We start from the raw sequence: 17,043 nt of genomic DNA, 5'->3' as shown, positions 1-17,043 counted from the left end.
AAAAAAAAAATAAAATATGCACTAAAATTAGAAAATGCAAAAGACTGCCTAATTTTCAATTTCAGAAAAGTGTTGCTTGAAATAAGGTGCAAAAAGAGAGAAATTATGTCTATTTATATTTAGGATGGGCTTTTTTTTTTTTACATTATCATCACAACTTAGCAGAATTCTGTAATGACATCAAAAACCTGAATAAAAACAACATTAATCTGCATGCCAGGATTTCCTTAAGAAGAGATTCACTGTTTGTACAGCGGCTTTTTCTTCTTCTCCAATATTATCTACTCATGAGCAAATACATCTCTTAACTAACAAGTTCCAAGGTAAGCATTTGAAATAAATTGAAAAAAAAAGAAAAAGTCTCTATTCCTTGTTGGCATGCTGTTACCTTGAAATCCCCTCTTGACATTCTTCATCCCGTTTAGAGACTGCGCACAGACCTAATATGTTGCTTGAACCTAATACGTTGTTTGACAAAATGGATTGTTTGTCACACAGTCTCCAAGACTGCCACACCGAGCTTTTCCATTTCCAATTTAAAATACTGCTAGAAACAGTATCGGCTACGACCACTCATGTTTCAGTACAAAATTCTCCTTCCTAATTGATCTTGGTGATTGAAATGGTGCAATGAGGAATATTGATTAAATAACTGCTTTCACTTCAACATCCGGATTGTCATTATCCCTTTCCTGAATTTACACTCAAGAATTCATTCGTACTTTTTTTAAAAGGTAGTTTGGATTTTAGCGTTCGATAAAATGAATAACCCAAAACATACTTCTGTCACCATGAAATTTCTTGCATGTTTTTACTGCAACAAAAATATCCTCCTTCTTCACTGGCTTTCCCTAAAAAAAAAGAAAAGAAAAAATATATGCATATGTGAGTCAGCGTTAACTTCACACCCACATTAGATCTCACATGCTCTAGAGTTCAAATTAACCAATGTCAAGGATATCAAACATATCCGGGACGAAGTTTTAGGGGAGAAATGGAAACATAGGGCAGCTGACAATACAGCCTTTCTGTCAGCCAGCCCTGGACCTGCATGCTCCACCGTGCATGGACTGTGCATCCCCTTAACAAGTTTCTTAAGCTCTCAGAATTTCAGTCGGCTTGTTTAGAAAAAAAATAATAATAACCACCACAAGGCTGCTATTATTACTATAATTTTTTAAGGACATAGTAAGTGACCAGTAAATGTTAGTTATCTCTCATTTCCTTTCTCCAGCTGGTGAAGATTTTGACAAAAAGAGAGAAATAGGAGGATTTTTTAGTGTAAAATAAGAGATGTTGCCCTTTTCTGGGCCTGGCCTTACTTTAATGTTGAAAACATTTTTACAGCAGCCTCTTTACTGGTGACCGAAGTCTAGGCTAAGGATGTTTTCTCCTCTGCCAAAGGTAGGATTCCTTCAAACACCTGGTGAAGGTGGGGTGGGGGCAGTCCTGGAGCCCAGGATGATCACACAGATGAAAGGGAGCACCAAGAGGGATCTGTCAACAAGGCACACCCAAGCCCTTCCTGACCCCTTTATTACCTGTCTTAGGCCTGCAATCATATTCAATCATGACTCCTACATAATTTGGGGCTGGTTTACAGTGACATCTAACCACAGCTTTGTCATGTCACTCAAGGCACTAGGAGAGCACTGAAAGAGCAAGCAAGCATTCTGCCTGGAAAGACTGGTCCCCGCCTCTGGAACTGCAAACACATTACAGATTCTCTCTCAGTGCTGCAGAGTGAGAGTGTGTGTGTGTGTGTGTGTGTGTGTCTGGTCCCCGCCTCTGGAACTGGAGCTGCAGAGTGTGTGTGTGTGTGTGTGTGTGTGTGTGTGTGTGTGTGTGTCTGGTCCCCGCCTCTGGAACTGCAAACACATTACAGATTCTCTCTCAGTGCTGCACTCTGTGTGTGTGTGTGTGTGTGTGTGTGTGTCTATGTATTCATCTCTTAAAATGGCACACACAGACTTGACTGACTTGAGAATAACGACAACATTTGAGGTTGGTGAACATATTTTTTCTTATGAGAAAAGCAGTTAACAACCTAGTGAGTGTCAGGGTCTCCAGGCTCATACTGGGGCTGGACCTTGGGTCTGCCAACACAAGTGAATTCATTCTGAAAGTTCTGGATGGCTGTCAGTGAGATGAAAGGCAGAGCCACCTGTTGAGACAGTAAAGGGTGCAGGCTTGTGGAGAAGGCTTAGGTGTCACAGAAAGTACTGGAAATGGCCTTTCCAGGAAATGGAACAGAAATTCCAATCAATGCATCCTACATCATCAACAAGAGAAATGACTGTGGGCACACTAACCCTAAAGCACTATGATGGGCAGTCCTTCACAAAGGCTCTGGATAAAGGGGAGCCCGTCAGAACCCTTGCTTCCCTCCCTACTAGCTACGTAGTCATAAACAAGCACTTGGCTTCTCTGCGCCTCTCTCTTCTCATTTGTAAGATGGAGTTACAATAATACTAACCTTGTATGACTGTTATTACTAGAGTCATGATATATAGTTCTTACCCGGCACAGGGAAAATGTTGATTTTCTTTTTAGATGTAGGTGCTAGTGCAGCACTAGTCACAATAGCAAAGACATGGAATCAGTGAAGGTGCCCATTAATGGTGGATTGAATAAAGAAAATGTGGTACAGATACACCAAGGAATACTATGCAGCCATAAGAAAGAATGAAATAATGTACTTGCAGCAACATGGATGCAGCTGGGGGCCACTATCCTACGCGAATTAATGCAGAAACAGAAAACCAAATACTGCATGCATGTTTTCACTTACAAGTGGGAGCTCAACACTGGGTACACACAAACAAAAATAGGAACAACAGACATTGGGGACTCTAAAAAGGTGAGGAAGGAAGAAGACCAAGGTTTGAAAACTTCCTATTGGGTACCATGTTCACTATTTGGGTGACAGAATCAGTAGAAGCCCAAACCTTAGCATCACGCAACATACCCTTGGTAACAAACTTGCACATGAATGCCCTGAATCTAAAATTTATTTTAAAGTGCTAGGATGACATTATGCACAGCATCTAAATTTTTCCTTTGATATGCAAAGAAGTTTTTCTTCTGTTACTTACACAAAGTGGTAGAAAAGAATGGAACGTGGTAGCACAGTAGAAGTCCACGTCATCTGTACAAAACTCAGGCACTGGGGTCAGGGGAGGTCCTCCGCCTTTGTCCCAGATGTAGAGGGCAATCTGCCGCAAGACAGGAGACAGGCAGTGACGAAAGAACTCAGTCAACACAAGTAAAAGAAGGGACAAAAGATCTCAAGGGAAAGCAGAAGACACCTTCCATAGAGAGTAGGTTGAACCATATCAATTTGTCAGTATTCAACGGGACTTTTTAAACTTAAAAAAATGACAATTCCATGTGAATAAATGTATTCTATTACTAACAATAAGCAATTAACTATGAATCAATATTCTGACCGCCAAAAAATTCCAAGGTATGCAGTTTTAGGAAAGAACACATTCTACAACATCACAGAGAGATGTAAGAAAATATTATTACGGCTCCAGTTTCCTTAGTATGGTAATTACATACCCCGAATACTCAGCTTGCTTAAAACATCTAAAAATGCTGGGTAAAATGCCCTTAAATATTTAAATGTATTGCTAAGTTGGCACAAAAATGTGGAATCTGTGAGAACAAAAATGGGAAAGTGAGATCCTGGGGAAAAAAGGGCACCAAGGGTAGTTTTCCCTAGTAGGTATCAGCTGACCTCTGGCAAGGCTGAGTTTCTGATAGGAGTGAAGAGACTGAAGGCTATGACCCACCCAAGGTGGGGTGTGACTAACAGCAATCCCATACATAAAGCTAGGACCACGGGTCTAAACAGAGGGAAAAGAATCATCGCTAAATCTCCTCTTAGATTTTGTAACCAAAAGCCAGGCCTCCTTAAATTGTGCCACTATGAGGTCCCAAAACATGTCAAACTGATAATCTAAATTATCTCAAGTCAGTATAACTCATTAGCAACAGGCAGAAGCTAATGTAAATCCTTACTAAGGAACCACAACCTTAATAGAAGGCTCAGGGGATTTTTCTAAAGGAACAAGGGTGCTTACAGAACAATCACTCAGAGGAAAAAAAAAAAATCACACACAAAAAAGAAATAAGATAATGAACAAGTGCCAGCAGACATAATTTAATCAGACTCAAAAAACTTCAGATATCAGAATTATCAAACAGATTATAAAATTACTATGCTTAATATATTTTTATAAAGGAAAACTTTAAAACATGAGAAAAGATTATTTTAAAAAGATTACACAAAATAAGTAAGCACATCTGAAAAATAACTGAGGCTGGGTGTGGTGGCTGACGCCTGTAATCCCAGCACTTTGGGAGGCCTGATCTTGGAGTCAGGTCAGGAGTTTGAGACCAGCCTGTCCAATATGGTGAAACCCCATCTTTACTTAAAAATACAAAAATTAGCTGGTCCTGGTGGTGCACACCTGTAGACCCAGTTACTCAGGAGTCCCAGGCGGAAGAATTGCTTGAACTCAGGAGACGGAGGTTGCAGTGAACTGAGATCACACCACTGCACTCCAGCCTGGGTGACAGAATAAGAGAGACTCTATCTCAGAAAAAAAAAAAAAAAGAAAAAAAGAAAGAAAAAGAATTCAATAAAACTTGTGATGACAGAAAATGACTGGCAACCTAGAATCATCTACATGATGTAAGTATGCTTCAAAAACAAAGTTGAAATAAATATTGTTAAAGAAAAAATATTGAGAGAATTTACCACCTCACTAAAAGAAATTCTAAAGGATACACTTCAGGAGGAATAAAAATGATTCAATTGGAAGGCGTAAGACACAAGATGGAATGATAAGCAAAAACAATGGCAAATATATGACGAGTTAATACCAATGTTAACTGCATAAAATAATGATAATATCTAAGTTTCCAGGGTAAAAAGAAAAAGAGACAAATACATTGAACAACAATTGCATATAAGTTGGGAGTGGGATAATCAGAGTTAAAGTATCCTAAGGCCCTCAAATTTTCTCGCTGTTAATTAATAAACCATTGTTAGGTTAAGAATGCATGTTAAAATATTTAAAATAACCAGTAAAGTACAGACAGATTGAACTTCTAAAATAGCAGACAAGAAAAAATATGGACTAATAAATAAATAAATAAATAAATAAGAAGACAAGGAACTTTAAAATAGAAAAGTAGAGGGGCTGGACACGGTGGCTCACTCCTGTAATCCCAGCACTTTGGGAGGCCGAGGTGGGCAGATTACGAGGTCAGGAGTTCAACACCAGCCTGGCTAAGATGGTGAAACCCTGTCTCTACTAAAAATACAAAAAAAATTAGCCGGGCGTGGTGGCAGGCGCCTGTAATCCCAGTTACTCAGGAGGCTGAGGCAGAGAACTGCTTGAACCCAGGAGGAGGAGGTTGCAGTGAGCTGAGATGGCGCCACTGCACTCCAGCCTGGGTGACAGAGTGAGACTCCGTCTCAAAAAAAAAAAAAAAAAAGAAAGAAAAGAAAAATAGAAAATAAGGAGAGGGGCACAAAATAAAGTGATAGAAATCAAATATATCAGTAATTACAATCAACATCAAGGTAAATTTGCTATCTGGTTTAAAGCTAAAGATTTTCAAACTGGAGGGTGGGGGGAAAAGGAATGTCCATAGACTGAGTGGCGTCTAAACAATAAATTTATTTCTCACAGTTCTAGGGGCTAGGAAGTCTAAGATAAGGGGACTGGCAGATTCAGTGGTGAGGGCCTGCTTCCTGGTTCATGGATGGCACCTTCTAGCTGTGTCCTCACATGGCAGAAAGGGCAAGGAAGCTCCCTGGGGCCTCTTTTATAAAAGTGCCAGTCCCATTCATGAGGGCTCCACTCTCATGCCCCTGTCACCTCCCACAGGTCTACTTCCAAAGACCATTTCACTGGCGCTCAGGTTTCAAGGTATGAATTGGGCGTGGGGGGGGCATGATCATTTAATCCATACTGGCATATGTACAACCGAAGCACCACGTAAGAGCAGAGTACTTCTAATGACATTTTTGCATGTTTTTAGAAATCTACCTCTGGACCCATCCATCTAGCTTAAAAGTAAAGAATCATGAATCACAAGATGCAACCTTTTTCACTGTTCTGTCTTCACCTACATAACTGAAATGAGCTTAAAATACAAGCAACTAATTCACTGGAGTGTTGTGAAATTATTTCTGTGGGGAGTAGATGTGGGTGGGGAAACTACACGATTAGGGAATGCAAAACACCTTTTACATCGAAGGACGTGAATTCTTGATTACTAGGACTTTTAATCAAACGAAACATGACATACCTCATGTTTTAAATCTATTGTAAAGTCGGATTTCAGGGATTCACTCTTTAGTCTCTTGGTAAGCCTAGAAAATAGAGACAATTTGATTTTTTTTAACCAAAAGAAGTGTCAAATAAGACTAACACATTCTTGAGACTTTCTAGTGTTTGAAAACAGATAAACATACAGATTTAAAGATAAAAATAACAGTTTAATTTCCTTGAGGGAAAGGACTGTGAAAAATGCAACGGTTGGCTGACCAATAAATGAACGCAAGGAAAGTAGCATTCATTATTCCAACATCTGCCAAATAACGTACGATACAATACAATGCCTTGGGGGAAAAAGTCACGAGCTTTGTTGACTCCTGATAATCTTTACACTAAATAATACAGAGAAAGAAAAAGGAAAGGGAAAATAAATTGTGCTTGAGAAACAGACACGGCCACTTTTTGTTTCTTACTTTAATGAATCTTGCTGGGTTTCATGGGGGAAAAGCATGTGGTTTTGGGGAAGAATAACACTTTTATTGCAAGTCACTGTCTTGTTTAAACATTTTCAATGGCTCCTTTCCCATACAGAATAAAGCCCTAAACTCCCGAGCCAGTCTCCAGGCTCCTACCATTCCCAGCCATCTCTAGCATCACAGCACCCACTTGCTACACCCAGTGCACACGCCTCCCCATTGTTCTCTCCTGCTGGACATCTGCCTAGACTGCCTGTTCCCAACCTTTACGGAGCAAACTTGTAAACACAAAACTCATGGGCACCTTCTCTGTAAAACTTACCCAGATTTGCCCACCAGAGTAAATGGAAACTTCCTTGACTGCCAGAGTACAAAGCACAGACCTATCAGCTTTATCACATGCATTAAAATCTGGTGTATACATAGCTCTCTCTGTGTTATACTTTCTTCTCTGTCTTGCCAGCACTGCCCACCGTACCAGACCACAATGAGCACTCAGTGAGCTCCCTGAATGAACTAGACAACATATTATTTGATTCAAAGCTAACGAGGGAGGAATACTTACCCAAATCACCAAAATACCATATGGTTTTGTATTTACTTATAGAGCTGAAGACTAGACTATTAGTTTAAATTACAAACCTCCTCATACATAAGTTCACTACAAAGAAATAATAGTGATTTTAAAAAGGAAGAGTAGGTTGGGCACAGTAGCTCATATCTATAAACCCAGCACTTTGGGAGGCAAAGGCAGGAGGACTGCTTGAGGCTAGGAGTTAGAGCCCATCCTGGGCAACATAGTTTAACATAAAATTTAAAACAAAATTAAAAAAAAATTTTTTTAATTAGTCAAGCATGGTGCATCTGTAGTCCTAGTTACTCAGAAGGCTGCGGTGGGAGGATCGCTTGAGCCTAGTAGTTGAAGGCTGCAGTGAACCACGATCACACTCCAGCCTGAGCAACAGAGACCTTGTCTCGAAAAGAAAAGGAAAAAAAAAAAAAAAGAAAAAAGAAAGAAAAATTTTAAAAGAAAAAGGAAAAATAGCAATAAATTTCAATTTTTTTTCCAACTGTTTTTAATTACATCTTTCTGGTTGGGCCACGAAAGATTTCTTTAAAAATTCACCTCTGATTCTCTGATTAGAAGAAGACAGAAAGCAGACACAGGATAAATGTGCTTCATTACAAAGCATTTGTCTCACAGCTGATACTAACATAGCTTAGTAGCAGGTAGCACCAAAAGAAGCCCCATATAATATCTGTCACATTCCTGCTCAATACTCGCCCACAGATCTGTGAGTGTAAGTGGGGTGGACTGAGAGTCTACATCTTCAGATACACTCCAAATATATACTTAGAGAAAAAATGTCTGCCCTGGCAAGTGAGATCTTGTCCAATATGAATTCTTCTCAGTTGGAGCAAGTTTTCATAAATAAACTGTATCAAGCTAACTTTGGGATTTGGACTCATGCCACATGCCTTCAAAATCTAATTAGACCACAAAGAGTAAGTCTTCACTTCATTCAGGCTCCAAAGACAGAAAAGTCATACCCGGGCTTATTGCCACAGGCGAGGAACACCAAGTTGTGATCAGAATACAAGAAGCATGTGACCTCCACTGTTAGATGGCCGTGTTTCATAGGCCCCTTCACAACCGTCAATAAACACCTTAGTACTGTTACCTTAAACACGCTCTCCATCTTTTTGGCTTTTCAAGTTTCTCATTCAATCCTTGAAAATTCTTTTTCTTTGAGGGAAACCTCAGAAGGGGAAAAAGTGAAAACCACTGATAGAATTTCTGAGACAGGGCCAGGTGTGGAGGCTCATGCCTGTAATCCCGGCACTTTGGGAGGCCGAGGCGGGTAGATCACCTGAGGTCAGGAGTTCAAGACCTGCCTGGCCAGCATGGTGAAACCCCATCTCTACTAAATATACAAAAATTAGTCGAGCATGGTGTTGCACACCTGTAATCCCAGCTACTTGGGAGGCTGAGGCAGGAGAATTGCTTGAACCCGGGAAGCTGAGGTTGCAGTGAGCCGGGATTGTGCCACTGCACTCCATCCTGGGCAACAGAACAAGACTCCATCAAAAAAAAAAAAAAAAAAAAGAATTCCTGAGACAGAAAAGGACTGATAAGAGGACTAATGAAAATGTACATGGCTATCTTTCAGTGGCAATCTCTTGCAGTCCACAGAGTGTACCATAACCAAGTCATATTTACGTAAATATCACAGACTTCTGGTGGAAGAGTTAGCCTCATGTGCCACCTCAGGCCTATGTCAGTCACCCAGTCACCTTGCAAACAAGTTCAAGTTCTAAGAGTGTGCAGGGTGACCAACTAACTTAAATGGCAATACCTAATAGTGCTAACTGGATTTCGTTTTTCTATGAAGCAAGATATGAAGCAGGGTTTTTCCAATGCTAGTTTCAGTAACCAACAATACCAAAAAACCAATGAAAGCCAGAAATTCCAGTTACTTAGATGAAATGTTTCCTCATTAAATATTCAGTTCCTGGCAAATATGAAGTTTTAGCTTTCCCAATTTTTAGAAGTTATTGGGCCGGGTGTGGTGGCTCATGCCTGTAATCTCAGCACTTTGGGAGGTCAAGGCAAGTGGATTACGAGGTCAGGAGATCGAGACCATCCTGGCTAACACGGTGAAACCCCATCTCTACTAAAAATATAAAAAATTAGCCGGGCATGGTGGCGGGAGCCTGCAGTCCCAGCTACTCGGGAGGCTGAGGCAGGAGAATGGCGTGAACCTAGGAGGTGGAGCTTGCAGTGAGCCAAGATCGTGCCACTGCACTCCAGCCTAGGTGACAGAACAAGACTCTGTCTCAAAAAAAATATAAATAAATAAGTTAAGTCATGCCCCCAGTGGCACAGTTCTAACAACACAACCACCTAGGCTACAGACGTGCAGATGACCGAGGGCCCTTTCAACTCAATACCTAGCTGGCTTTTTCAATCCCACTTGTCAATCAGTCAACAGAGCAACCTGCTGAAGGAAATCTCGATAAGGTTTGCTGGTGGAAAAACAATGGCGAAAACCAGAAACAGTGTCCTGTAACGGCATATATTTGAAGAAATCATCTTATTGGAAGTTAAAGAAAATTTCTCCAAAAAGGAAAGTATTTATTCATAAATAAACTGTATCAAGGTAACTTTGGGATTTGGACTCATGCCACATGCCTTCAAAATCAATTTGTTTTAATTGATCAAATGGATGGATTGCCAGGAAATATTAGGCAGTATGAACTCAAAACTCACTGATGTGGAATTGTTAGGCCAAATAAAATTTCAGTGGGAAATAGTCTAAGAAAGGGTGCCTCATGAAATATCTTTAGGTAATCAGTTGTGCTGGAGACTAGGGCAGAAGAAATACTTAAGTAACTGTAAGTTGTTACGTTACCTACAATGTGGGCCATAAAGTCAAGGAAAGGACACAAAGGAAACCAGCATTCCTGGACTGGCCCTGTTGGTTGTCCATATAAATAGTTTCCCCTTCATTCTTCCTAAACAAATTCTGGTTTTGATTAATATTAAGCCCAACAATTATACAGGCTCCAGAGTCAGACTGATTACTCTGGGCCAGCCAGAATAAGCAATGAAATTCCCCAGCAACTGTTAATACTCTGCGGATTAGAACTGAAAATTCCAATAATTCTAATAATCAATGAAATTCCCAGGCAACTGTTAACAGTCCGGAGATTAGAACACACGCAGTTGGCCCAACCAGACTGAGGATTAAGCACTTACCATTCATGGTCGGGAACAGGCTGTCTACTATTGGATACAAACAGCAAATATGTAGCCCTTATTGTCTTGAAACCACAAGAGGAACCAGATTTAGGATAAATGGATTCTGTGTACTATAGGATAGAGGGACAGAGAAAGCGTGGGTCCTCAACGATACCGATAAACTGCCGGATCAACCAACCACAGACCTCACACACCCCAATTACAGCCAAAGTATTTCCTTAATCCAGTTTGAGTTGCTTCCTATTACTTGCATCCAAAAGCATGCTAATTGATATAGCTGCCAATAATAGGAAGAAATAAAGTCAGCACATTAGGGAAAAACTGGGAAAAAAACAACTAGGAAGATCCAATGTTGCAGCTGATGGGGCTAATGGATACTTTATCCTTCCTCTAGTCCTGAGTATAATACCAATTTCTTGAAAAATAAATAAGAATCCCCACTAGAAAAGCCATTTTAAAATATATCTTGACCACAAGATAGTTGTTATGCCAGATGGGTTATATCATTTTATTTGCTTGATTACCTGTCAGCATCAGGGGAAAGGAAATATGATCTAAGATAACTAGAATTTTAAATATGGCACTATGGTAAGTCTGCATATTTATTTTGCTTTGTCTTTCCTGGCAGGGGAAAGGGAGAGGAGGTAGGGAGAAGACCATGGATATCAATGAACCATACACATTCTACAGTTTGTTGGTCACTGTTCAGCATGCAGAAGGTTATGTGGTGCCTCACTCCGCTATCATACTGGAGTCACGGGGGAAGTGCTGGGAATTTCCTGAGCTTTGTGGAAAAGATTAACCTTTTGGCTTTAACTCCCTTAGTCACAGTTCCTATTACTATGGTCTGAATGTTTGTGTCCCCTCTCAAATTCATAGGCTGAAGTCCTACCCCTCAAGGTGATGTTACTAGGAGGCAGGGCCTTTGGGAGGTGAAGAGGCCATGGGGAGGGAACTCTCATGAATGGGACTGCACCCTTATAAAAAAAGACCCCTCAACCCTTCTCCCAGATGAGGGGACACAGCAAGAAGGAAAGGAACCAGAATGCTGGCACTCACCAGACGCTGAATCTGCCAGCGCCTTGTTCTTGGACTTTCAGCCTCCAGAACTATAATAAACTGCTGTTGTTTATAAGCTCCCTGGTTTACGGCATTTTCTTATAGCAGCCCAAACAGACTAAAATGCCTACACACCCTGCTGCAGTGACGCGGCCCTCAGTTCTCTCTCCTAAATACGGTTAAACTTAACCAGAAAGGGAGATGTGAAACCCCTATGGAAGTTGGGCACTGGCTACCTTCCCTTGTCAACAGATGGGTTCAATGATCTCACAAACACAACAGGGAAGGGAATCATGGACCTGTGGTCTCCTGTGGGACTACCTTGCAAAATGCCAGATAATCCAGAACATAAAGTCACCCCTTAACAAGGCTAACATCTCGGCTAGTGCACAACCTGCAACCCTGGTTCACGAACCCCTGGAAGCTAGTCATGTGGTGAGCATGAGACAGTAATGAGGTGAGCGCTAGCCAGAGCCAACAAAGCCTGCCAGTGCTCTGGGTGCCGCTACACCTGATGGGCAGTGAAGCAGAGGGCAGAGGTTTTCTAGAACAGGTTAAACTTAACACCAGCATGTCAGCCAATAAGAGTTAGGTTGAACTGCCCTATATAGGGATGCCAGGAGTCAAAAATGTGTTCAAACAGGATCACTTCCATCAACCCCGCACCTGGTTAAGACAGTAAGTCAAAGGAAGCAAGAATAAATAGTTACTTCTAACACCTAATTCAACAAAAACTGAATTGAATTCAGCATCAAGAGGTCTCCAATAAAGTCTTGCTAAAGGAAGATAGGAAATTGTGATGGGAAGAAGGAAGGTAAAACTCTAGACTATAAGGATTTGCCTTCAGGATAAGAGGCCTCCTGGATCAGAAGGCAGTGATGAAGAAAAGAGCTATACTAGCTTCAAGGAAATGATTAGACCCTCTGCTTGCCATATAGCTCTTCCTGGGTCCACTGGTTTCCTCTCTAGCCCTGAAGGAAGAAGCACCTGCTGCAGTTACAGCACTTCACAGGGCAGGCAATAGCTGTGTTTGTTCCTCTCTCAAGGGACTTCGTAGTATATGGGAAATGGGAGAGAAACAGGCTTACACAGAGGTTATAAGTCCCAAGTCAGAAAAAACCACTACCATGTGGGACTTCTCCCAAGGAGAGGTCAGACCAAATCTTTCCATACCATAAAACTAAGCAGAGACCAAATGAGGAAGGCTAGAGGAAGCCTCCTGTGGCCGAGGATGACAAGAATACTTGAGGAAGGGAGAAGGAACAGTGGCTCAGCCTACAAAGTGCAGGTCACAGCTTCTAGGCATTAAGAGTCCAGACTCAACAAAGGTGGCTAAACTGGCCCCAAACATAAGGCTGCTGGACACTGCAGGAAAAGAGTGTCCTGGGAACTCCCAGTGCTCAAGCTGTAGCAAACCAAAGTGTACTTAATTTGAGAAGAAACACGACCTGAGGCTGCTGAAAGGCAGAACATATTCCCCTCTCCCCTGCAGAGCACAGAACTAGGCAGACCAGCAGACGGTGAGAAAGGAACGACCACTACTTCTTCTTGTCTTCACTCCCCTTCCTCCTTGACCCTTCTAAGAATGAAGGGAGGGAGGCTGTGCAGCTGCTGTTAGGCATGCTTGGTAGGGGACGGGAGAAAGGCATCCTTGCCTGGCAGTCCCAGGACGGAGTGTGTAAGTCAAGGATACTTTTTTTTTTTTTTTGAGACAGAGTCTTGCTCTGTCACCCAGGCTGGAGTGCAGTGGCGCGGTCTCGGCTCACTGCAAGCTCCGCCTCCCGGGTTCACGCCATTCTCCTGCCTCAGCCTCCCGAGTAGCTGGGACTACAGGCGCCCGCCACCACGCCTGGCTAATTTTTTGTATTTTTTTAGTAGAGATGGGGTTTCACTGTGTTAGCCAGGATGGTCTCGATCTCCTGACCCCGTGATCGGCCCGCCTCAGCCTCCCAGAGTGCCGGGATTACACGCGTGAGCCACCGTGCCCGGCAAGGATCTTAACTGGAAACAAACAAACAAAAATAATCCACTCTGGCTAGTTAAAGCATAATGTAAATTCATTAAAGCATATAGATGGCTCATGGAATTACTGGAAAGTCTGATTAAACATACTGTAAGCTAAGATTCAAGAAGCCCCAGATTTGTAGCACAGAAATAAGCAGCGTAGGAACTTCAGACTCTGCCATCATCAGGAAGCTGCTGTCAACCGCAACTGACTCTTCCTCTGCTACCAGTCTCAATTCAAACGGTCCCCCATGCTTTGTCTCCTTCCCCACACAATTCAGTTCCCAAAAATAATTGTACATAACACATCTACCTGATGGAACCTACAACATATGCTGCTTCCTAGTGGCAAGGAAGGGTAGCAAACACAGGGGTTTTGTTTTGTTGTTTGGATTCTACACTGGAAAGGAGGGTATCACACTGTAGAGAACTTTCAAATGTGAAAGGAGTAGTCAAGAAGTTTTGTCCAGCCAGGAATGACAAGGTATGTACTATCCTGTATATCTACAATGGGCTAATAAGATTTTGAAGACCCCAAATCCTAGAGACAGGACACTTAATGACAGAAACTCTTTCATCTCTGAAGACAAAAAAGTCACAAGTGCTTTATCAACTCTCTATTCCCTAAAGAACAAAAACATTTAATAATTAATCTGAAGGGCTTGTCAACAACCGTATTTCTCCTGAATTACAATTTAACCATCTTCACTTTCCACATCTAACAGAGCACCATTGTGATTATACACACAAATGGCTAGCTATGATTACCTATAGTACCTTCCACTAGCTAGCTGTCCTCCTGCCTGGCCCGTGTTTAAGTATGCACACCCATGCACCTAATGAGTCATCAACTCTCAACCCCAGCATGTTACTGCTTCATCTTCTTACGGGTGAGAGAAGTTACACCTATAGCTAAGTACATCTCTTAACAACAGTAATGATGCTTCCATGTGCATGGTTCTCAGAGCACTTCTGTCTTCTCCCTTAGTCTCACAGCTTATTATTTTGTAGATGAGTAAGAAGAATATACAGAGAGGTTGAATGATTTGTCTGAAGGGTCTAGTAAATGACAGTGCTGAAGCAGAAACCCTCAGGCTCCTTTTCCAGGTCTCACCACACACTGCCTCTGGCTGAAAAACTCATTTGAGATCCTGAGAGCCATCAGTTACTGTACTCAATGAAATTAAAGTTGATGTACACCCTTCCCACCTCCCTGAAAAAAGTCCAATAAATTCTTACTTGTTTACAAGTGGAATACTTAAGGCCCAGCCTGCAGCAAAGTCTGGATACTTAAAAACTGTAGGATTCTCAGAAAAGGCATAATGGTGAATTATTGTAGATTCTTCATCATGTAATGCTTTTCCCAAAAACCATTCCTGTTAAATAAAGATATAACATGTCACTTTAAAAACAACCATTTCATGTAAGACCAATAGAAAGTTGTACTATTGGTTTTAGATAATTAAATATTTTGGGTGATAAAGAGTTATTAGCACAGATTAAATATTTCTAGAGAATGTGAACAAAAATATAATTAACACGAGTATGATAATGAATATAACATAAGCTTTGTATACAAAAAGTAGTTCAAGATCTGATCATCAAGATGAACAAGGTATTAGTCATCATTATACCATAAATGTATAAAAGTGGTATTTTATAGAATATTCCACATAAAAAGACTATTAGGGCGAAGAAAATAGTATGCCCTTATGCCCTACTGAGGTTTTGAAAGAATGATTTGAAAAATTCCTTTCAGAATCAGTGATTATCTATTTATTTACTCATTCATTCAAAAGATTTTTATTGAGAATCTACCACACACCAGGCAGAAACATAACTTACCCTACAGTGGAGAAATGGAAATTTAAAAAGTAAGTAAAATAACCAGGTAGTGATTGAAATGTGCTTTGAAGAAAATACATCAGGGTGACTAGGAGCTGCCCTGAAAGAGAGGGAAATCTCTTAGGATGTAACAAACTGAGATGCAATAATATCAAGGAGCTGGATCTATGCAAAAATCTGTTACTCATATAATGATGACTAGCATTTTGTTCATCCTCAGTAGCGAACTGAGATGAAATAATATCAAAGAGCAAGCTCTATGCAAAAATCTGAGGAAGAGCCGTCAAAGGACTTAATGCAAAATCCCTGAGGTGGGAAAAAGTTTGATACAGTCAATGAAAAAAGAAATCCCGTGTGGCTGGAGCTACTGGATGTGGGAGTAAGGTACAAAAGAGACAGGCAAAAGGCTGACCAGGGTGAGTTTTATGTGCCAGAGGAAAGGAGCACAGACTTTATTGAAGTGTAATGAAAGACTTCCACTTCTGACCACAATAGAATAATCTGGATCACATCTACTCTAACAGGTATAAAAGCTGGAGAAATTACATAAAGCAAATGATTGAAGCCATCAGAAAACAACAAAGGCAGATAGGACATAAAGGACTAAGATCCCAGAATTAGAAAGGCCATCCATGGGAGCCCCATATTGGCCTTCTCCTTTCCTCAAGGGATTTGCTGATTCCTGGAGCTGCAAATAGCACACAGCTAAAAGCAGCAGCTGGGAGCTTTTGCAGCCTCGCTGGACTGAAAGGTAGAGTCTGGAGCTGGAGACCTTGAAAGAGAAGAGATGTAAGGGGGTCCCAAGATGCTGCATGCAAGTTTCCGTCAATGACCTAAGCTGCACAAAAACCAAGGAAAAAAAATGAACCAAGCGGAAAGCAGCAGCGGAGAGGCTAAAAAGCTGAGCAAAGCTTTTAGCAGTACTGTAGCGCTGGGAAACCAAGGCTGGAGTTCAGATTGCCAGGACAAAAGGGCTCTGGAGTATGGGCAGTCTGTAAATAGACCTACCCAAACAACATCTACAACCCAGAAGATTAAATCCTTCTATAGGAATTCCTATCATCCAGAGCCTTCTTAATTTTTCACATAAAACATCTGAGATTTAGTTAAAACTTACCCGGCAGAGCAAGAAACAAGACCAAACCAGAAACAAGAAAAGTGAAAAACAGAAAGAGATGCACAGATAAAGCAGATGTTGCAGTTATCAAATAAGACTTTTAAAAAGATATGGTTAATGTGTCCTTTAAGGATAAAAAGATTTTTAAAATTGCACCAAAGAGCTAGAATTTATAAACAAGAGCCAAATGAAAAATCTAAAACTTAACGCAAGAACTGAAGTTAGTAACTCAAAAAAATATTACACACAATAGCTGAGAAGATTAACAGTCTGGAAACCAAGTCCAGTAAAAAATATCCAGACTGATACAAGAAAAAAAAAAAAAGGGAAGAAAAGAGCTATGGCAACATGGGACACAAGGAAAATGGCTAAAATGCATGACATTAGAAACTAAGGAGAGACAAAATGGGACTGAAGGAATATTTAAAGAATACAGGCTTAGAATTTTCCAAAACTAACTAAAATCATCAAGTTGTACAC

General features: G+C 40.9%; 1 protein-coding gene across 1 annotated transcript in view; it reads right to left on the bottom strand.

Annotated features, from left to right (window-relative positions):
• B3GALTL (beta 1,3-galactosyltransferase-like) overlaps positions 1-17,043 on the bottom strand; it is a 118,381-nt gene that overhangs the window by 46,224 nt on the left and 55,114 nt on the right. The window contains exons 7-10 of the mRNA XM_011967847.1: positions 14,841-14,977; positions 6,331-6,394; positions 3,096-3,215; positions 782-851 (exon numbers count right to left, since the gene is read on the bottom strand). Coding sequence (XP_011823237.1) covers positions 782-851; positions 3,096-3,215; positions 6,331-6,394; positions 14,841-14,977 — 391 coding nt within the window. The remainder of the gene's footprint in view (positions 1-781; positions 852-3,095; positions 3,216-6,330; positions 6,395-14,840; positions 14,978-17,043) is intronic.

Source organism: Mandrillus leucophaeus, unplaced genomic scaffold (genome assembly GCF_000951045.1).
Source record: "Mandrillus leucophaeus isolate KB7577 unplaced genomic scaffold, Mleu.le_1.0 Scaffold811, whole genome shotgun sequence".
Lineage (NCBI taxonomy): Eukaryota > Metazoa > Chordata > Mammalia > Primates > Cercopithecidae > Mandrillus > Mandrillus leucophaeus.
The sequence above is the reverse complement of the archived record's forward strand: the minus strand, read 5'-3'. Positions and strand labels throughout refer to the sequence as shown.